This window comes from Xiphophorus couchianus, chromosome 3 (assembly GCF_001444195.1).
Source record: "Xiphophorus couchianus chromosome 3, X_couchianus-1.0, whole genome shotgun sequence".
Taxonomy (NCBI): domain Eukaryota; kingdom Metazoa; phylum Chordata; class Actinopteri; order Cyprinodontiformes; family Poeciliidae; genus Xiphophorus; species Xiphophorus couchianus.
Genome location: NC_040230.1, coordinates 3809276 through 3832665, shown reverse-complemented (window position 1 = coordinate 3832665; position 23390 = coordinate 3809276). Strand labels below are relative to the sequence as shown.

The window sequence follows — 23390 nt, the reverse complement described above, 5'->3', positions numbered from 1 at the left end:
AGGGGCAGGGGCTCAAATTTAAAAAAGGGGCACATTGAACAAAAACTCCGAACAGCAACATAGCAACAACCCATATTAATCAAGAATCTAATTGACTATATTGAATGACTATATCATTGCCATCATGAAGGGAAAAGCAAAGCAAATATAGTCTATATTTTCCCCAACAAGTATAAAGTTTCTGTTTCTGCTGCTGACAGTCCTGGAGGGCTGATCTGATCTGAGACTGTAGCTGTTAAACAGACCAGAGGAGAGAAGGTCAAAGGTTATGAAGTTATGAAATAAGCTAATTTGCTGCCATTTTACTAATTAAGCCCTAATAATATCTATTTCACCTCTAGAACAACCTGGCTGCAAACTGATTTATAGATAAAAAAAACTCAAAGGGGTTAACTCTATATAATAGTTTGATATTAGCACCTCTGAGACCTAGAATTATAAGACTGGAATATCAAGGCAAAGAAAACTCAGTGGCTGCTGGTAGGGGCCATTCAGGGGCCTCCAGACACTCAGGGGCCCCTAGAAATGGTTTAATTGTAACACAGACCGTAGATCTAAACCTGTAGCATCATTTATAGAGAATGACAATGTTATTACATTTTATTTAATGCATTCAGCTGAGAAAAAAATAAATGGCACATTTAGGATTTAATTAGGAAGTTTACTTTGTAAAAGTTTAAAGAATCATCTTGATAGTTTGATTGTTGTGTTATCGTGGCTACAATTGGTGTAACCTTTGTGTTTGACTTGGGTTTGATCACAAATACATCACAGCAAATAACCAATAATCAGTGATTGATTTTAAACTCTGCCAATAAACCTGGTCTCCCTCTCACAGATTCACCTTATCTATATTTAAACATGTTAGTGATGCTGAGGCTCTTAGTAGGACGGGTTCCGCGGGGAGGGGGGTTCTGTCTAAGGCCCCATATTACCTTGGGCCGGCCCTGGAGGAACAGCCGCTGTGATGCACATCTCTGGAATTTACCTGGAATCTACCTGGAATCCCCCGGTGGCCCCTATCAGTCCGCCGATGCTTTGGAGACATTTTGATTCATTTCATTGTTCTAATTATTGCTACAATATTTTCTCTGATGTTTATTTTGTGACTCTAAATGCTCAGGGACGAATCTTCCTTTAACAAAATCTTAATTAAAATATGCAATAACTTCTATTTACAGCCACGAACCTCCAGCCCAGATCCCGTCAGCAGCAGCTTTAACCCGCCTGGTAAAAACGTTAAGGAGAAATGCAGAGCGAACAGAGAGCAGGTGGTACCAGGTGGTACCGGGTGGTACCGGGGCTTTGAGCTGCGTTGTGACTCGCGGTGACAGTCGATACCATGTCTTATATCAGGATGTCTGATATAAAGATAGATATTCTTTATATCTGTTGGTGGACCGACTCAGACTGCCTGTAGCAAACCGGGCCTTTAGTAGAATGATGAAGTTAAAGTCAGAAGTTTTCTCTGCAGCCAAAGCATTTCTGTGTCTATTGCAAGAACGATTATGAAAATATAAATAGAAGCAGTTTTTCTTATGTCAGACCTACGTTTTTATTCACAAACTAGTGTATGAATATTCTTGCCCATAATTTGATAGTTAGAGGGCACAGATCCGCCCCCTCCTCCTCCTCACCATGGACCCGGAGTCTGAACAACATGGAGGCTCTGAGAGTCATTATTAGACTAAGAGCAGTCAGACTAATAGACTAGTTTATTTTTACTAAATTATTATATTTAGCTAAATATTATTGCTGAGGGGCACAAACAAGGCTTCTGACATACAGATTAAAAATTTTTAAAAAAATGTTTGAAAAAAAAACTCAAAAAGGGCACTAGGGGCATCAAGTATAAAAAGGGCAGGGGCTCAAGCCCCCCCCAACCCCCCTTGCACGTGCCTGATAATAAAGGTTGTTTTTTCTCATTTGTTTTGTTTTTTCTTTGACATTTTACATGTTCAAAATTAGGGATGCTCCGATCAGGTTTTTTGTTGCTGATACCAATCACCCATGAGGCCAATCTCTGCTGATCACCGATCTTTGCTGATCACCTGGACTAAGTATTCATTTTTTGCGTTAGTTATAAATGATACTATGTGACCTTCCAAAATGGAAAAATGATCTGGCAATAAATTCATATATAATTTAGACAGAAAACATGCAAAATACTTGCAGGCACAATACAGCAGCTATTCAGTCAAAAAGACAACTGGAAAACCTGCAATCAATAAAACAATATTTAACAGTAAGGCTCTCAACGGCCTAATTTATACATAAATCAAATGTGTACAACACAGGCTGCATCAAAATAAACAATCCCGAGTTACTAAATCAAAACGTCCTGAGAACATGGCTGTTTTGTTCTGGTGATTGTTTTTTATGTAGTTTATAATCCTGAACCTAGGAATCAGAAAACCTGAAGAAGCACAAATCATATTAGATTCGTTGTGTTGATGCATGTTGACGCGCTTCAACCCTGAATTTTCTGCCGCAACACGCAAACTTCCCCATTCATCCTCAGAACGTTAAAGTTCCACATGGCATCACTTAGGATTTGTTGCCGTGCGCTTGCATAATGTGAAGGAAAGAGGAGATGAGCTGCACATGCAGGTTGCGAAGTGAGATACAGGTGATCGGTTTTGGTGATGGGCAATAAGAGTCCGTGATCGGCGATCACTGATCATACATTTTTTCACGGAAATCGGCCGATTTTGATCAGTTGCTGATCGATCGGCACACCTGTATTCAAAATAAATTAAACAAACAAATAAGTCACCTTTACAGATCCCTACAGATGGTCCATGCTTATAGGTTGCATAATAATTTGATATTAAAAGAAGTCATCCAATCAATGGAACACTATAATATGGAGTCCACATCAAATCTCTGAAACAGCATCACATTCATGGAGAGGAAGACTGCTGTTGCAGCTATCCATAATGCTTTCTCTGGAAAATAGCACAATAATCTGCTTTTAAATCAAATTAAAGGCAAAGACAGGTCCTACAACAGACAGTGAGGGTCCTGAAGTGAAGGTTTATCTGACAGTTGAATAATTGCTTGTCTTAAGAGATCTTCTCTAAATAATTAAGTAGCTAAAAAGATCTTCACGTTTTATATCTGTTTAATATAAGAGAGCGAAATCCTTTTCAAAGTGTGGAATATTTTATAGAGGGTTAATATGCACATCAACATCCAATCTAGTATCAATGCTGCATCCGATCAAACAAAAGAAAATGACCAAATTCCAACTCAATCATACAAACTTAGAAGAAATTATACATATTTTAAACTCCTCCTCCTGTCTTGATAGCCTACACATATTACTTTCCTAAACAAAGTTCTGCCTGTCAATACAAGATCATCCTGAAGTTGCACCAGCTCCTTTTTGGTTTTAATCTGCAGATGGAAGTTACCTTAGATGGCAGGGTAACACTGCCATCTGCAGGACTAGAGTACGGATGTCTCAGAAAGATCTAGAAACTCCATCCATGCGTTTATCTTGTGTCTTCACAGATTTGCCTAAAAAAATCAATCAGACAGCTGCAGCTGCTCTCATTCTCACTAAAAACAGGAAGACAGAGCAAATCACTCAAGTTCTAAAGTCTTTACACTGGCACCTGTAGCTCAGAGAATAGACTTTAAAATACTGTTGTTGGTTTATAAATCACCAAACAGCTTAGCACCAAAATACATTAAAGATCTGCTGTTGTTGTATCAAACTTCCAGCCCTCTCAGGTCGTCTGGTTCTGGTCTGCTCTACATAGCCAGGATCAGAACCAAACATGGAGAAGCAGGTTCTAAGGAAAAACATCAATTCAATGAAGGCTGATAGATTTATTTTATACAAAGTTTAAGAAACAATGTGTCTCTCACTGATTGGTCAGAACACTTCCGACTTTCCATTTCCTTCCTTCAGCTCCGAGACCAATCCAGAACCTTGAAGTTACCCTTTTCATCCTTCCAGCAACAAATGTCTGTGGAGAATGAGACAAAAAGGATTATATATTTCCTTCATTTCCATGACTAACAGTTGGTGTTGAAAATATATCTGTCCGTGATATTAACAGCTTCCTGCTCTGTCTTTTCTTCTTCATTTCCAACAATAGTCAAATCTGAACTCTTTCTTCTGCAGTCTTCTCGTGCTTCTTCCCAGGTTTTCTGATTCCTAGGTTCAGGATTATTGATTATATAGCAGCTGGACTGACAGTGAATCCAGCCGTTTGGACAAGAACTACGCCGTCTCACTGGCCAATATAATTGTAATTAAGGCTAATCTTTTACCATGAGGAAATCTGAACATACCTTTGTTCTCTTTGGGACAGTATTCATCAGTTTGACTGAGTTTCTGCTTTTTACAAGTTTTTATTTCTTCTCTGAGACTTTTAATTTTGTGTGCAAGCCGTAGTTGTTCTTTTTAACTTGACTAATTTCTGCTGTCAGGTTGTTTTGCTGTGTCAAGTTTTGAACTTGGATGTTGAATTGTGAACTTTTTTTTTGCAGCTTGTGAAGTTGTGAGCCAGGGCTTTGAAATCAGAGTAGATTTTGTTTTTGAGGTTTGTCATGTTGTAAATTTCATCTAGCAGGAAAGTTTGGTTGTCTTTTAATTGTTTCAGCTCAGGTTTATCTCTCCTTGTAAGGAGAGATACAACTGCAAAACATCAACATGTTATTGTGGTGAAATAAGGAAAAACAAGTCTATATTTTTAATGTGACCTTTTAAAGGGAATCACAACCAACAAAGTCATTCAATAAGCTCCCAGAGTTGGGAAAAACTGTGAGATGGACGAAAATTTGTGACCTAATAGAAAATACATTCCAAAAATATGATGTTTAAAGCAGGGTTAGGCTATAAAACTAATCAACAACAGCAGCGAACTAACAAAGATATGGACCTCCACTTAAAATAACGGTCAGGCAAAAAGAGTATTGATCACAGAGACTCGTTCCCATAGAAACAGTCAACAAGCCCATGGTAACTGGAAAAACTGCAGAATTTACAGGACAACTATTAATCATTGACTTTATGGATATACTATATATATATATATATATATATATATATATATATATATATATATATATATATATATATGTATAGATCTATATATATGTATATAGATCTAAATATATATATACAGTATATATACAGGGAATACAGTATATACAGTATATATTATAGATAGATATATATTTTGTTTGCTAGATGGATAGATATATCAATTTATATATAGTAATGATAATAATAATTTATTATTATTATTATTATTAACATCCATCCATCATAAACGCATTAAGTCTTTTTGGACTGTGGCAGGAAGCCGGAGCGCCCGGAGAGAAACCTGCAAACAGGATGTTAACTTTTGATAGTTTATTCACAAAATTCAATGTTTCTTCCTCCTCTAAAAAAACAGCTTTGTTGTTTTGTAGGTTGGTCGCAGGAGAAACCATTAGGTGGGATTTTCTGTGGAGTGTGGCGTTTCTCTTCATGTGTGTGCTTGTCATTATGAATCCTGCTTTTGTACATGTTTTCTTGAGAACAGGTTCAGAAAGCTCTAAAAACTGAGAGCAATTTCTGAACCTGTTGGGAAACTTTTACAGAGGTTGTCCTCTGCAGAGGATGTCTTTATGACAGCTGGAGTCTCAGGATGATCTCTGCGCTGATCATAGAAAACTTCACAATCTAGATCAGCTTTCCTTTTGGGAAATCGGTAATATCCGGTCCCAATTTTTTTTTTGTACCCCTCCAGGGGGTCTTTTTTGGGCTCTAGTGTAATAATTGAATAGAAAAGTATCACATATATGTATATAGATCTATATAGATCTCTCTATATATAGGTAGATAGATAGATCTATATATATATTTATAGATCTATATATATATAGATCTATATACATATATAGATCTAAATATACAGTACAGACCAAAAGGTTGGACACAACTGTGTGTCCAAACTTTTGGTCTGTACTGTATATATAGATCTATCTATCTATCTATATATATATATATAGAGAGATCTATATAGATCTATATACTCTATGTCAAAGCCACAACTGAATGAAAGACATAAGAAGTAAGACAAGACATGTAGGGAAATGCTTTTCTTCAGCGGGGTCAGTGAACCTGGTGAACGAACGTTAATGGAGGTTAACACTCAAAACCAGTTTGAGGCTGCAGAATGCTTGAATCTGCTGCAGAGATTCACCTTTCACTAGGAATCATATCCATCTGGTAAAAAGGTCTAGTCAAAGTCCAGAGTTAAATCCAAAAGCCTCAGCAATTTTACAAAGAGGAATGGACAAATATTTCAGTCTGAGTAAAGGTAGTAGAAATATACCTCAAAGTGTGTAAATGCAGGGAAAGTTGGTTTTCCAAATAATAATAATTATTATTATTAACATCCATCCATTATAAATCACACTAAATCTTTTTGGACTGTGGGAGGAAGCCGGAGCGCCCGGAGAGAACCCACATATGGACATGGAGAACCAGAAAACCCCATGCAGACAGAACCAGGCTGGGATTCAAACCCAGGACTTTCTTACTGCAAGGCAGAAGTGTTACCCACTGAGCCACTGTGCATCCCTGATGTTTTATTCACACCAAAGGAGAATTTAGAAACTAATTAACCAAACAGTGATGACTTTTGATTGTGGCAGGAAGCCGGAGCACCCGGAGAGAAACCCGCAAACAGGATGTTAACTTTTGATAGTTTATTCACAAAATTCAATGTTTATTCCTCCTCTAAAATCTAGATCAGCTTTTCTTTTGGGAAATTGGTAACATCCGGTCCCAAATTTTTTTTTTTACCCCTCCAGGGGGTCTTTTGTGGGCTCTAGTGTCCCTTATATGACAGTAGGCTGACAGGAAACGGGGAAGGAGAGGGGGGAAGACATGCGGCAAATGTTGTCGGGTCCGGGAGTCGAACCCGCGATACGGGTCGCGCTAACCCCTAAGCCACCACGGCACGGCCCCGGTCCCATATCTTTTTCCTCTTCTTCTGAGGTTGAACTATCCCAAAAGGGGTAGTTTTTCTTTGGGGGAATCAGTAACATCCTGTTCCAAATTTGTTCCTCTTCTTCTGGGGTAAAACTGCACCGTCCGGGGTAGCTTTTTATTTGGGAACTGTGTACTAGTGGTTCCAAAGGTCTTTCTTCATCTTTTGATTTTGAGCTACCCCTTCTGCCCTTGTTCAGGGCAGTTTTGTTTTTGTGGACAGTCTTACTGCCTGGAGCTCCACTGCTGCTCTTGTGTGTTGAAGCTGACGCTCTGTCTGGGGAACATTTAAGGTCAGAGACCCTGGAGGATGCGCCATTTGTCGATGTCTTCTCTGAACACGTCGGACATAAAATTGTTGAAATCAAAGCCTGAGCTTTGAGATTCGCCGCAGAAGAAACTTCCCCAGCCGGGTCAGCTTGATCTCTGGGATCCGATGGAAACCCGTCCCAAAACAAATCTTTCTCAACATCCTGGGAGCTTGAGAAATGACTCAGACTTTCAGCAGAACAAACTTCCCCAGCCGGGTCAGGTTTTTCTCTGGGATCCGATGGAAACCCGTCCCAAAACAAATCTCTCTCAACCTCCTGGGAGGTACTTTCATCTGAGTCGTTTCCGGGAAAGACATGGTCAAAAAGTTTCCTCATCCCTGTCGACACCAGATATCCTACTCCCAAACCGAGTGGCAAAATGAAAAGGTTTTTCATCTTGGAAACAAAAATCTTCACTACAAACAAAATCTGAATCTCACTGAAGCGTTTGGAATTGTGTTGAGATTCAAGCATTCAAAGCCCCAGAACTTCTTTGATCTGTTGTGATGTTCATGATGTCATCAGTGAGGTCACTGTGGGTCTGGGTCCTGCTTCTGGTCGTTGCTATGGAAACGATCAGATCAGTGACTAAATATTTAAAAAGTTTGGTTTTTTTCATTTGGTGATGACATCGGAGGTGTGTTGTCCGATCCGGACTGACTGAGGTCTGTCGGTGAGGAAGTCCAGCAGCCAGTTTCACAGGGGGGTGCTGAAGCCCAGGTGTCCCAGTTTTCCTGCCAGATGCTGTGGGATGATGGTTCTAACATCTGGTAACATTAGATGCATCTTCCACAGAGCTGCAGCTAACCTTTAAAATGTATAAAACATTCAACAAGTCCTGGAATCATTTCTTTGCTTTTTTTTCTGGACGTTTTGTTTGTTGAGTCAGTTTGTTTTTGAAGATAAATTGTTGCCTCAGTCTGAGTGTTTGAGCAATGAGGAGCAGGTTTTCTAAATTAATCACTCTAATCATTTAGCATTTGATGCTTCTTGTCTCTGTGTGGTTTATTTTTGGTAGAGTTACTGTAACAGAACACAGCTCCATTTTCTGACAAACATGCATACTGACAGTTTTACAGAACATTGCAAGCTCTGAAAATCTGTGAACTCCACCCTGGAAGAAGAAAATCACATTAAAAAACACAACCTTCCAGAGTAAAATTATCTATAGTTGTTGATTTACTTATTGCTGCTCTGAGAAAAAAAAAAAAGATTGATCCAATTTCCCTCAGTTTTTACATTGAACCTGGTTAATAAGAAAAAAAATGTAATTGAAAGTAGGCTAGCTCTGAAAAAAGAAAACAAAGACCAAAAGAAACAATTAAAGGAATCTTTGGTCTCTTCAGTTGTGGAATCTAAAAAATTATAATGAAAACTGCAATTCAATTGCATGCAAGAATAAAAAGTTATTTTATCAGGAAATACTAAACAAAATGAAATGTGTGCTTTAATAAAACTTTAGCATCTCTATATTTGCCTGTTTATATTAAAGTGAACATAGTAATGATGATCCTCTATGTAGTCCAGGAACAAAATCATGCCTGGTGGAGCTTTAGTGAGCAGGTTACAAGAAAACATGAAGCAGAGTCAACTGTCAGTATAGAGATTAGTTTTATTCACAATTACAATGTTATAACAATCACAGACATCTCAACTTTTAACAATACAGCACCTCTATATTTAAAAACATTCAGGTTCATATTATGAACTTGAACATGAAAACTTTAATAGGCCCAGAAAAAAACAGTAGGAAAGCGTAGTCCAGGGTGACCCCGCCTCTCGCCTGGAACGTTAGCTGGAGAGGCACCAGCTGCCCTCCAGACCCCACTAGGGGACTAGGGTGTTAGAAAATGGATGGATGGATGAAAGGATGGATGGATGGATGACTGGATGAGGTTCCAACTCACCAAATATAAAATAAACAACTAACTTTCATTTATGAATGCTACATTTGAGCAAATTACTAAAACCACTATTTATGAATATAGTTTTTGTTTGAGCATTTGTGTGTTTGAATGTGTGTATGTTTAGGGGAGTTAGAATCACAACGGGTGTTGCTATCAATCTTTTTCCCTATTATATGTAAAATATCAGGAAGGAATTGCTTGCTGATGTGAAACAAAGTGTATATCATATTTCTGGTACTTGATTATTGACATACCTGTGAATCACTGTTAGAGATTTTTTGGTATTATCATTTTATTCTTACTTTAGTTTTACATTCAGCCTATAGATCATTGTGATTTTCTGTTTAAAGTGTTCTCTTCCTTACGTGTGTATGGAGGTCATTACTGTCTGTTCAACTTTACGAGAAATAGATAACACTAAGTTTCTCAGACCTTAAATCCTTTTAAAGAACACCTCTTAATTTAGTAACTACTTGTGAGCAGTCGTATTTTGTTTTCTTGACAGTACTGACCGAGATTTGAACCGAGCTCAGACCTTTGATCAGATATCACATCTGGAACTCGGTTGTTAGATGTTTGGGTTAGAAGCTTTATGACCTCTGTTGTTTTTCCTGACTGCCCCCTTGCCTGTTTTTCTTTGACAATAAAAACAGGAGCTGTTGTGAGGGCAGACCAGAATGCCCTGTGGATTCTTTGGAGGAAGAATTCTCAGAGCCTTCTCCTTTTGCAAAAGCTCCACGTAAAATTCATATACGTTGTCTGTGGTTCTTTCTTTTATTTAGGTTCGAAAGGAAAATACCTATCAATCACCATCTGTTTATTTGATTTTCTATGGGTTGTAGCAACCAGATTCACATCAGTGACTGAAGTTAGGGCTGCAGGCTCTTTTTTTAACATTTTGTAGTTCTGATTCTTTGGTAGAATTTGAGCCAAGCAAAGAACAACATTTCCATCAGCTCCCATATCTGGTAGATTTGGTGGTCGCACGACTCGCCCTGTGTAGGTTTTCAAGTTGTAAGGAACACTATCTGCACCAGCCATATGAAGTACCCTGCAGCCCCGTATTTTTGGTTGTGGCAGGTATTGTTTCAGTTTTTGCCTGTCTTGGAATAGGAACATTTGTTAATTGATGAGCAGCTTGTCGCCCTTTGGGACTGAATTTAATTTTGTGGATAAACAAACAATGAAATAATGGTGGTACAGTGGATCCTCATGTTTTCATCGGGAATGACCCCAACTTATGAACCATCCATCTTTTGTTCATTAAATGATCTTGCTGATCCTGTTGCTGTTAGTCAATAATAAAGTTAAAAAATTGGCTTTGATAATTATTTTGTAATCAACTGCATATCAACGCAGTAGAATAATATTGTCTGAGCAAAAGGGCCCCAACTGTGCAATGTTGCCCTGAGGTAACAAACAAAAAAACACAGTTTTAGCATATACTGTAAATTATATTTAAAAAATGTTTTGAAATGATCTACCATGCTTCTTTACATACTCACAGACATAAAAATATTTTTAGTTAGAGTTACCCAAAATTTAAACATGAAGAAAAGTAATTTCTAACTTAGGAGTCAAGGTGTAGAATACAGCTCTGCTTCATAAAAAGGTCTGCTTCTCTTCAAAGTAAAAGGTCACATGATCATCAATACGTCTTTTATTTGGACAAAAGTATGTCTGGTGGTACTTTAAATCATACCCCCAAAAATAAAATAAAGGAGCAATGGGAGGTACAGATATGTGGTTGTTGCCTGAGGGCAACGCCATGCCAGAGGGTTAATAAACTAACATGAAATTACATTTGCTGTTGATATTATAATGAATACACAGAAAAGCAGAACATGACAGCTTTTGTAAAATAAAATTAATAAAATGTTAAGATATTTTCTTTCCAGGTTTTTCAAATAATCTTAACATTTTATGTTTAAACAGATAAAGCCTTCTTCTCACAGATCCAGCCGTTTGTTTTAGTACAGCTCACTGATGTCCATTCTTGGTTCTGGAGAGAAGTTACACATTGACCATCAGTTGCAGGCTGCTGGTTTATCCAGGCTCTATGGAAAAACATCAGTTAAATGAAGGCTGATTGATTTATTTCATACAAAGCTTAAGAAACAACGTGTCTCTCACTGATTGGTCAGATCACTCCCGTCCATCCATTTCCATTTCCCTTCTTCAACTCTGAGACCAATCCAGAACCCTTTTATTAAACCATCGCCATCCTTCCAGCTAGTGCCATCAACAAACATCTTTGGAGAATGAGACAAAAAAGATTATATATATTTCCATCATTTCCATGACTAACAGTTGGTGTTGAAAATATATTTGTAATTCATATAAACAGTTTCTGAATCTGTCTTTACCTTTTCTATTTCATTTCCAACAATAGTCAGATCGGAACCCTTTCTTCTGCAGTCTTCTCGTGCTTCTTCCAAGGTTTTCTGATTACTAGGTTCAGGATTATGAACTACATAGCAGCTGGACTGAAAGTGAATCCAGCCGTTTGGACAAGAACTACACCGTCTCACTGAAACAATAGAGATCAACTAATAAATATTTGGACTGATAAGTATAATTATAATTAGGTATAATCTTTTACCATAAGGAAATCTGAACATACCATTGTTTCCTTTGGGACAGTATTCATCAATGATCTGCAGAACGTGACTGAGTTTCTGCTCTTCACAAGTTTTTATTTCTTCTCTGAGAGTTTTCATTTTTGTATGCAAGTCGTGGTTGTTCTGTTTAACTTGACTAATTTCTGCTGTCAGGTTGTTTTGTTGTTGTGTCAAGTTTTGAACCTGGATGTTGAATTGTGAACTTTGTTTTTTGCAGTTTGTGAAGTTTTGAGCCAAGGTTTTGAAATCAGAACTGATTTTGTTGTTGAGGTTTGTCATGTTGTAAATTTCATCTAGCAGGAAAGTTTGGTTGTCTTTTAGTTGTTTCAGCTCGGGTTTGTCTCTCTTGTCAAGAGATACAACTGCAAAACATCAACATATTCCAGGTAGTGATAATATAGAATAAGTACATAGACAGGATATATAGATATGTAAAGAACAAAACCTTATATAACAAAAACAACAGAAACGTTTTCAGTTTTAGTTGGTTTTTGAACCATTCCAATTTCTATTTTCCATGACTTTAATTTACATTTTAAATGTTCTTCCATAATCTCCATGGATGTAAACATCAAACGTTTCTAATATCTTCCTGTTTCAGTCTTAAAAATGTTCTTTACATACTTACAGTAGACACTGACTCCAATAAAGGCCATCACCAAAATCACACATAGAATCCCAAAACAATAAACCAACTTCTGATACAAGCGACGTCTTTTTGCTTCTTTGTCTGACAAACGTCCTGCAGAGACTAAACAAAAAATATGAGACATTTTTATTTGGACAAAATTACAGCAAGTTAAACCTTTTTTGTTTACATTGTTTTATATTGATACCTTTACATTTTAAAATGTTACAAAAATGTTGTCATTGTTTAGCAAAGAAAGATGGTGGAGAAAAGTGAGTCTTAAAGCCTGTGAAACAAACATAGTAAACAAGTTACTGAGAGGGACGATGGGCTTGAGATGGGTTGCTAGTATTATAGGCAAAGTTACCAAACTAAATTTAAACTCTTTGTTCAATAAGATGATGTTTACTCAGCAATAGAATATGGTGAAGATATAAGGAATATATCTGCAGCTGAGGGCAGCTCTATGTTTCTGAAAACAAAAGCACAATGCTCTAAAAATGTAGACATAGTGTAAACAATTCCTCGACTATGAAATAAGAAAAAAAATTAAAATAAAATAAAAAAATAAAAACCTTACAAACAAAATTACCAGAAGTCTTGGAGATCTGTTTATTAAAATAAGGGATGTACAAGAACAATAGCCTGAAAACTAAAAATTAAGGCATAAGGCATGTTTTTTTTTGTATTTATTTTACAATAATTGTCTTATGCAAACATATAAAGACAAGTACATCCTTATCCCAGATCGCATTTTATATCTTATGAATATCTTATTTTTGCAGTTCTTCATTTGAGACATTTGACCTGCTATAAATATACATGCTGTTTGATCCTGACTCTGGTTTAAAACTTTTTTGCAGTAATGTTTGCTTGCATGGACTCATTCCTTTGTCCAGACATGGTTTTAATAATTTGTTACTGATTCATACATTTGGTCAATTTCTAATCCAAATGAACACATTAGGTGAAAGAGTGAGCTTTCAGCTGAGTAGTAAACAGCACATCAACTGGTTTATTCATTTTTCTAAAACATTTCAGATACATTCAGTCATTTGAACTACATTATTATTCAACATGGCTGAGATTCAACAGTGTCATAATTATGTGAATTTTCTTGGGATGAAACTATTTGATGAGCTTAATTATGTTTCAATACATACAATGTAGAAGAAAAAGAACTGAATACATGATCTTTACATAGTTCAGTATCAGAGAAGGGACCCGAAAAATATTATTCCACAAACGGGTATAGCAGACAAACATATATAACCAAAACTTGCACCTTTTACTGGTGATGTTAAAGTTCCCTCAGTCTGTCAGAGAAGAGTTTACACATGCAATGATTATTTTAGCATTTAATTATTTTTTTCCAATTGCTTATTTGTGTCAGATGTTTGTAGAGACAATTTGTTTGGTTTCTTCATTTTACTGTACAATACTTCTCCCTCTTTTTTAGCTAAAATAATACAGAGCAAATGTCTATTTGTTTCACAATACATTATTGAAATCATTTAAATTAATTGTTTAATGATCGTATTTGCTTGAAACTGAAAGTACCTGTCAGTGTCTTTTTGTCTGCCAGTCTACTGGGACTGTAACAGACTGAGGAAAGTTAAATACCAGCAAACTGACATAGAGCTGATCGTTAGTGAAAAAAGGAAAGTGTCTTTCACAGGAAATAAAGCAAGACATTTCTGATGTTGCACTTTATCACAATTCAAAACACTAATGCCAACTGAAACCTACACAGATGATAAAAGTCGAAAGAATGAATAATTTTACATTCATGCTCACAATGAAATAAATTAAAAGATACTTTGATATATGTATATTTTGGCTGATAATAAAGTATTCACAACCATCACATCACAAACTCCAGAGCATTGCAACACCTACTCACATCTCTAGAAATGGGTGGATACACACTGCGGTTTTGTGGGAGTCAGATGTAATGCAGTTAATGCATTTAACGGATGAAGTGGTGTTTTGACTAGACCTAACAACTTGGTAAATAATCATTGTCAATTGGATTTCCAAGGACTTGAAGGAGCCTTAAAGCCTGTAAAGCTCAAACTGTTGTAATTTCTTCAACATAATTTCATTAAACACAAAACATAATACTCACTTTTTAGTTACTAGTTTAGTGTTTAGGTTTGGGTTATGAGATGTACGAATGTACTGTAATTGTAATATTAGACCATAAAGTAAAAGAATAATAGAAACTAAGTCGTTATAAGAACTAATCAAAACAGGACACATCAGTGATCAGAGACATGAAGTGATTACTGACTGTTTGGATATGTAATCTTTATTGTTTAGAAATTGTGTTATTGTAATGAGCGCCACTGCAGGGCTGAAGATACACCTTTGTTTATTATCTGTGCATGTTTTTTAAAATCTATTCACTAAAAACACCAATAATTTCAAGGATAATATGATCAATCACTCACTGAAACTTAGCACCAGTTCTACAGGCTGCTTTCAAAATTGGATTACCTAAACTTCAAATCCAAATATCCAACTTTCTTTTGTTTTAATGAATAAAATTTATTCTGAAATCTAAGCGTTTTCAATTTTTCCTATAAATACCATAAGACTATGATGTCTGCTGAAAAAATTTGTCTGACCTTGAACTTCCTTCCATATTTAATTTGTTCGGGTGTTCACTCTATGAATTAATGTTATCGGTTAGCTCAGATGAGCTTCTAAATGTTACATACTATCATATTGGTTTGCTGCTGTTTGAGAAACAATAAAAAAAGGGTTAATTAAGTGTGTCAGTTTCCATGGCAACAATAATCACTTTGTTTCTCATGAGAGTTCAACTGAACTGAAACTTGCAACAGCTAAGGAATGTTAGAGCTATCTGAGTCTGTTGTAGCTGAGTTGATGCGTACAAGATTTTACTGATGCATTTACTTATTTTTTCATTTACTTACCCTTTGTGACAGTCGTTTCCCGAGCTGCTTGGCTTGGCTTCACATCATCATACACAACCTCTTCTTCTTCTTTAGCTGAAAAGGTTCAAATGTTTGTAACATGATTAATTTTCTAAATTAAATCAATTGTGAAATATTTTTGCTTGAACTTGAAAGCATATCTCTAGACTGGAAGACAAGTTAAAATATCAGCAAACTGAAACAGAGCTGATCTTTCATAAAAAAGGAAAAGTGTCTCAGTAAATAAAGAAAAAAACAATCTGATGCTGCACTTTATCACCTGCAGCACACAGAGTAGAAGCCTTTGACCTTTCTTTTTTGCACAGCCTCACATCAGACATCTCCAGTTTAAAGTTACACTGATACACTTGCATCCAGCTGGTGAGACCGTTTTTTTCTGTATGGCTTGTTCCGCTCATTAAGTGAAGCATTCACACCCATCACATAACAAACCCACAGAGTGCTGCAAGAGCTACCCACAGCTCTGGAAATGGGTGGATGCACACTGAGGATTTTGGTGGAGTCTGAGTCAGATCTTGAGTTTTCTGTGTTACCAGGAATTGATGAAATTAAGCAAATTTCAAAATTACCATGTGCACATTTTCTAATAAACATCCTGTGCAATGAGTTTATTGGACAGGCCACTGTGTCTGAAAAGCAAAAAAAAAAAAAAGAACAATAAAATAAAACAAAAGAAAAAAAAAACTGTTCTATGACCCAATTGAATACATGACTGATGCATTTCTTTTAAATGAACATCAGCCCTGATCCTGTTTGGTGAAGGACCTGCTCCATGTTTCAGGTTTTGGTCACCTCTTTGGATATGTTTGACACCCAGGGGGGTCCTAGCTGCTCTCTTTTGCACCTCTCAGGTTTTCTGTTGGAATTCGGCCTGCAATTGAGATGATCATGGAAGAAAGCTGGCTTCAGGCCTGGTGAACTAGGCTGTGTTGGTTTAATCGCTTGATTTTGATCAATTTTTTTTAACAATTTTCATTTAAAATATCTTGATATTCCAAATACCTAATTTTCCTGAGCTTTCTGTTGTTATCAACTTGTTTTCTCAGAGACGAAACAAGCTGATAACAAATCCTCCACCTACCTTTATTGGGTATTAGGTGCTTTCCCATGTATTCACCCTGTTTTTTGCACCAGACTTACTTAAACAGTTTGGCTTCTCTTATTCAACTAAAGCAGTTCTAGTTAAAGCCCTGGCAGTGTTTAACAATTTTCATCCATTTACATTTGACATGATACAACAGAAAACATGCCTTCCAAGCAATGCTGACATGCAGATAGTTGCAAATGTTTGCTGTGTAGACACGTAAGATTCAGCTTTGATTCAGCCATCATCCAGTTTTGTTTGTCAGTTTTTCTTACTTTACACTATTTCACAAAAGTTGTAAATATAGATAAGCTTAGTAGGAAAGTTATGTTTTTAATATTTTCTTACTTTTAAGAAGTAACACATGAATGTCACATTCATTTATCTTTCCCACTTTATGAGAAACGAGTCTCTGTGTCTTGTTATATCTATACACTAAGGAGCTTGTGCTGCAGTGTGTAGTTAATATTCTCAGGTGAAGTTTTGATTCACATATTGATTCTCTTATTTATTTTCTGTTCTCTATGTTGTGTTTATTTTAATGCGTTTCTACTTTTCCTACTTTTGTCCTTAAAACTTATTAGTTACAAATCATTTTTGTTAGATGGGGCTAATTTTTCATTCTTTTGCAGCATATATTACTTTATGTAAAAAAAAAAAGCAATCCACTTACCTGTTTCATAAAAAATATTTTTCCTAGTAGATAAACCAACACTAAAAGCAGACGTTACACGTTACACTTTTTCAATCATAATCAGCGTCTAATAAGATTTCCTGGTTAGTTAAACTTTTTTTTTGCACATTGTGTTAAAACATTAAATAGATTCTTAATTAAATGTTAGAAAAAAATTACAATTTATTAAGTGGTTTTATCTACAAAATTCCTGGAGGAACCAAATTTTTACTTGAGAATTTCTCAGTCAGCAGCTTTAATCACAACAATGATCATAACCATAAACAGTAACATGTTATTCAAAGGATTATTAAAAAATGTAAACATAAAACGCACCTCTTGTTGATCTCTTTTTTTTGAAAACAACAGAAGTGTACTGGACTTCGTTGTCTGACATCTTTATAGTCTTGCTGTTAAAGTTCTTTATCAGCAAGAGGCGAGTAAATCATGAGGAAAAGCACAGAAGTGGGCATCTGCTGTCACTTGGAAGTCTATTTAAAGCTTCCACAATTTTGAACTTCTGCTTTTTTAAGTCATTTGCACAAATCACTCAAGTAGAAAACATATTCACACCATAAAGAGCTTTAGTATCATGTAAAACATTCAGAATCCAGTGAATGCACTCACTACACACTTCACTGCATTAAATTGCGATACTGTATAAATACATTTTATCTTTTGCAGTCTCAAATGAGGAAGAGGTTAATTACACTGTTCTCCATTTTTACAAAGCTTCACACTTAAGTCACACCGTTCCACAGTGGGTTAAACCCTGGGTGTGGTTGTTCTTTGACTTTAACATAACATTGTCTGCAAATTCATTTTAGACTTTTAAAAATTTATAAATATTGTAGAAGGGTATATGCGTTTGTGACAGGTGTTGTCTCAAGTGGTGAATCAGTATGCATAGAAGATAAATTAACTTAGAATGTTTAATGAGTGTGTTCCTTGTGAAAACAAGAAATTTTCTCTTCATGAAAATTGTGCCCAATGCAGAATTCAGGGGATTAGTGAATGACATGTGTAAGCAATCAAGATACACAGTGATAGCTTGATGTTAGAACTTCCTCTGTTAAAGAGAATTTCATTAAGTATTTTATATTTTCTGTCAAATCACACTATCATGCTAAATCTCGCTATTTTACTACAGAAACGGTATAACTTTGTTTGCTACATATGATTTGATATTCTCCATATGCTGTCATCCGTATGCTGATGTAACTCCATCGGTGAGAAAAGCAGACTTGAAGCTTAGTATTTCCTCCTGTTGCAATGGTGAGTCATATTAGCTGTCTTTCATTGAGTGAGAGCTTTTCATATCCTCCTGCTTAACTTTGGGGTAACTTGACTCAGAATTGAGTTACTTTGTTATTATTTCCTGTTCTAAAACCATAAATCCTGAGCATCACAGAATCTGGCAGGTTTATTCGGAGTAACTGTTTCCTATTCAGAATTTGGTGATCCAGTTTTCTGAAATGGGCCTCAGGAGGACAAACAAGAAATAAAACTAAAAAAGAAAATGTGCTCTTAAATGGATTTTTGGTGTTTATATTTTCAGTTTGTGACCTGATAGAAAATACATTCCAAAATATGATGTTACTTTCAAGTATTTCAACAAAACAATTTTTTAAAATTAAAATATTACTTTTGACATGGTAGTTACAGACATTTTGTGCTTAATATTTTGTACCTTAATTAAATTGTTTCAGTATTATACCTGGAGCAGCTCCTATGTTCTTCTCAACGCCGACTCCTTCATCATCACAGTCAGCTTCTTCAATTTCCTCTGAAAGAAACAAAAATCTAAACTAAGGTTTCGACAAGCTGAAGATTACCTTCAACAGATGAGAATCAAAACGTTATTTTTCTTTTTCAATTATGCTGACTTTTGTTCAAATTATCCATTTATCAACTATGTGGATTCAATATATAACTATTGCTTTTCTATATTTGAGGGTCTTTATCAGTTAATCATAAAAACAATCATGGTTTTATATTCAGTAATTCTTCTATCTCAATCTGGTATAATTAACTTAAACACAATGACAGAACAAGGAAGAAGTAACATAATAAAATGTTCACAATATACTTTAACTGAATACAAAAGTCTTAAATGTGCTGTTTAGTTCTGCTTTTTGATGTGTGAAACATATTTGGTGTCCAACGTCTTCTCATAGAGCTGCAGTTCACTTCTTCCCAACATGAACTTCTCCATGGATAAACGTAGATGTCTTCTTTAAAATCAATTAAGTTCTTTATTTCTGGTTCTAACATCTGGCAACATTAGGAGCATCTTCCACAGAGCTGCAGCTAACCTTTAAAATGTTTAAAACATTTAATAAGTCCTGGAATCATTTATTTGCTTTGTTTTTTGGATGTTTGTTCGTCAGTTTGTTTTAGAAGATAAATTGTTGCCTCAGTCTGATTGTCTGAGCAATGAGGAGCAGGTTTTCTAAATTAACCACTCTAATCATTTAGCATTTGATGCTTCTTGTCTCTGTGTGGTTTATCTTTGGTAGTGTTGGGTAAATTGTATTATTAGTATTATCAAATATTTGTTGTATTATGTAGCCTTGTAGTTACATTTAGATAATGTTTCTGTGTGTTCATTAATTCTGATTTCTTCCTAATCCCTCCTTGGAAGAGGGAGGTGACAGATATTCATAGCAGGCCTCCCTGAGAGATGGAGGTGTTAGTTGTTCCAAGCTGAGTTTTACAACCCTAGAGGAAACTCTGCTTTGTTCTTTGTGATACAAAGCCGTTGCTTTGAAGCTATACAACGTGTCCCATTCTACGCCGTGCTTGGAGGCTTTGAAGCTATACAACGTGTCCCATTCGACGCCGTGCTTGGAGCAAGAAGGATTTAGATTGTAGATACCATGTGTTTAGTTTAGTGATTGTCTTGTAGCACTGCAACTAAAATGCTTTGACCCCACCCCCTAGAGTTGCAGCGCCCCGTGTGGCAGGGTTCCTAAAATCAATAAAACAGAGGAGCGGGAGATGTGTTTTCAGAGCGGTAGGAGATTTGTAACTGAAAGCACATCTCTGTCCGTTCTCCTCGCGAGAAACAAAGAATCTAACTCTCTTGTCTTTCCTGTGTTTGTTAAAATTGTCTCTAATAGGTATTTAGACCTGACAGGTAGAGTTACTGTAACAGAACACAGCTCCATTTTCTGACAAACATGCATACTGACAGTTTTACAGAACATTGCAAGCTCTGAAAATCTGTGAACTCCACCCTGGAAGAAGAAAATCACATTAAAAAACACAACCTTCAAGAGTAAAATTATCTATAGTTGTTGATTTACTTATTGCTGCTCTGAGAAAAAAAAAAAAGATTGATCCAATTTCCCTCAGCTTTTACATTGAACCTGGTTAATAAGAAAAAAAATGTAATTGAAAGTAGGCTAGCTCTGAAAAAAGAAAACAAAGACCAAAAGAAACAATTAAAGGAATCTTCGGTCTCTTCAGTTGTGGAATCTAAAAAATTATAATAAAAACTGCAATTTAATTGCATGCAAGAATAAAAAGTTATTTTATCAGGAAATACTAAACAAAATGAAATGTGTGCTTTAATGAAACTTAAGCATCTCTATATTTGCCTGTTTATATTAAAGTGAACATAGTAATGATGATCCTCTATGTAGTCCAGGAACAAAATCATGCCTGGTGGAGCTTTAGTGAGCAGGTTACAAGAAAACATGAAGCAGAGTCAACTGTCAGTATAGAGATTAGTTTTATTCACAATTACAATGTTATAACAATCACAGACATCTCAACTTTTAACAATACAGCACCTCTATATTTAAAAACATTCAGGTTCATATTATGAACTTGAACATGAAAACTTTAATAGGCCCAGAAAAAAACAGTAGGAAAGCGTAGTCCAGGGTGACCCCGCCTCTCGCCTGGAACGTTAGCTGGAGAGGCACCAGCTGCCCTCCAGACCCCACTAGGGGACTAGGGTGTTAGAAAATGGATAGATGGATGAAAGGATGGATGGATGGATGACTGGATGAGGTTCCAACTCACAAAATATAAAATAAACAACTAACTTTCATTTATGAATGCTACATTTGAGCAAATTACTAAAACCACTATTTATGAATATAGTTTTTGTTTGAGCATTTGTGTGTTTGAATGTGTGTATGTTTAGGGGAGTTAGAATCACAACGGGTGTTGCTATCAATCTTTTTCCCTATTGTATGTAAAATATCAGGAAGGAAATGCTTGCTGATGTGAAACAAAGTATATCATATGTCTGGTACTTGATTATTGACATACCTGTGAATCACCATCTGTTTATCTGATTTTCTATGGGTTGTAGCAACCAGATTCACATCAGTGACTGAAGTTAGGGCTGCAGGCTCTTTTTTAAAGATTTTGTAGTTCTGATTCTTTGGTAGAATTTGAGCCAAGCAAAGAACAACATTTCCATCAGCTCCCATATCTGGTAGATTTGGTGGTCGCACGACTCGCCCTGTGTAGGTTTTCAAGTTGTAAGGAACACTATCTGCACCAGCCATATGAAGTACCCTGCAGCCCCGTATTTTTGGTTGTGGCAGGTATTGTTTCAGTTTTTGCCTGTCTTGGAATAGGAACATTTGTTAATTGATGAGCAGCTTGTCGCCCTTTGGGACTGAAGTTAATTTTGTGGATAAACAAACAATGAAATAATGGTGGTACAGTGGATCCTCATGTTTTCATCGGGAATGACCCCAACTTATGAACCATCCATCTTTTGTCCATTAAATGATCTTGCATCCATCTCCTGTTGCTGTTAGTCAAGGTCACATGAACCTCAATACCTATTTGATTTGGACAAAAATATGTCTGGTGGTACTTTAAATCATCCCCCCCAAAAATAAAATAAAGGAGCAATGTGAGGTACAGATATGTGGTTGTTGCCTGAGGGCAACGCCATGCCAGAGGGTTAATAAACTAACATGAAATTACATTTGCTGTTGATATTATAATGAATAATAAACTATAGATATAGATATTTAGCTTTTGTCATGATGTGTGGTGGAAGGTGATGAGGCAGACTCTTGAGACCCAGGTAAAATGAGAACAGATGGTGATTTAATGATGAATACTGATCCACGATGACACAGTCCAGACAAAACCAAATAGTCCACTGCCAGGCAGCACGACTGAGCAGAAAGCCAGGGCTCAACGTCGGTAGCACTGGAGCAACGAAGGACTAGATAAGCACAGCTAGACAGACTTCACGCAAACAAATGACTGCTTAGACAAGGACCCGACAGAGACACAGGTGACACTAAATACAAACGAGGTAATCAGGGCACGAGACACAACTGGGAACTAATCAAGGGGAGACGGGACAATAGGGAGACTCAGAGACACAGAAACTTGAAATAAATACACAGAAAAGCAGAACATGACAGCTTTGTAAAATAAAATTAATAAAATGTTACGATATTTTCTTTCCAGGTTTTTCAAATAATCTTAACATTTTATGTTTAAACAGTGTTGAGGAAAAATGATTATTTTTAGTGCTTAATACAGTTAATCTTACGGCATGTGTAAAAGGTATATTGAACACTCTTATTTTGAACAAATTTCTTAATTTTGAACAGGTTTGTGTTAAGGATTTAAAATTAAACCAGATGGGCAAGCATTCAGACAACAGGAACCAAATGCAGATCTCTCAATGGGCCTCCTGCTGTGTTGTCAGAGCACAGGAGGCCGTAAAATTAGCATCTCCCCAAGGCACTATCATTTGAGCCTGGGGGAGAGAAGCCTGTTTGGTTCACAGCAGATCAAAAGTCTTCCAGAAACCAACATCTGGGATGGTGTAAAACTGAATACAACATAGAAGGTTGAAACCACTAACATTTAATTTCTAAGACATTTTTCTAAGTATTAATAGCATGTTTTAATAAAGATTGTATTATCTAATTGTAGAACTATTAATCTAGTAAATGATGAATGTATTTGAAAATTGTACTATCTGTGACTATATCAGAATCAAATGGAAATTGTTTGAATGAAAATGTTTTGTTTAGTATTAGAAAATTGCTCAGGAATTATACCTAATTTTGTTCTGTTGATTTTATGTGTTATTTTTGGCAGGACTCAATCTTTTGAGGTGCTGAGAGCAGAGGAGCAAAACTGGGGTTTGTAAAGATAACCTTTCCTTGAACCAAAATTACTGGATTTAAGTTTCTCCTGAGAATTTATGT

The 23390-nt window shown here is 36.1% G+C and overlaps 1 protein-coding gene across 1 annotated transcript; it reads right to left on the bottom strand.

Annotated features, from left to right (window-relative positions):
* Positions 1-10501: 10501 nt before the first annotated feature.
* On the bottom strand, positions 10502-17637 carry LOC114142208 (asialoglycoprotein receptor 1-like). The gene is made up of 7 exons (XM_028013353.1): positions 17521-17637; positions 15407-15481; positions 12424-12578; positions 11839-12208; positions 11582-11745; positions 11349-11467; positions 10502-11272 (listed from the first exon to the last, which is right to left on the bottom strand). The coding sequence occupies exons 1-7, from the start codon at positions 17579-17581 to the stop codon at positions 11143-11145; spliced, it is 1074 nt and encodes a 357-aa protein (XP_027869154.1). The 5' UTR covers positions 17582-17637; the 3' UTR covers positions 10502-11142.
* Positions 17638-23390: the final 5753 nt, after the last annotated feature.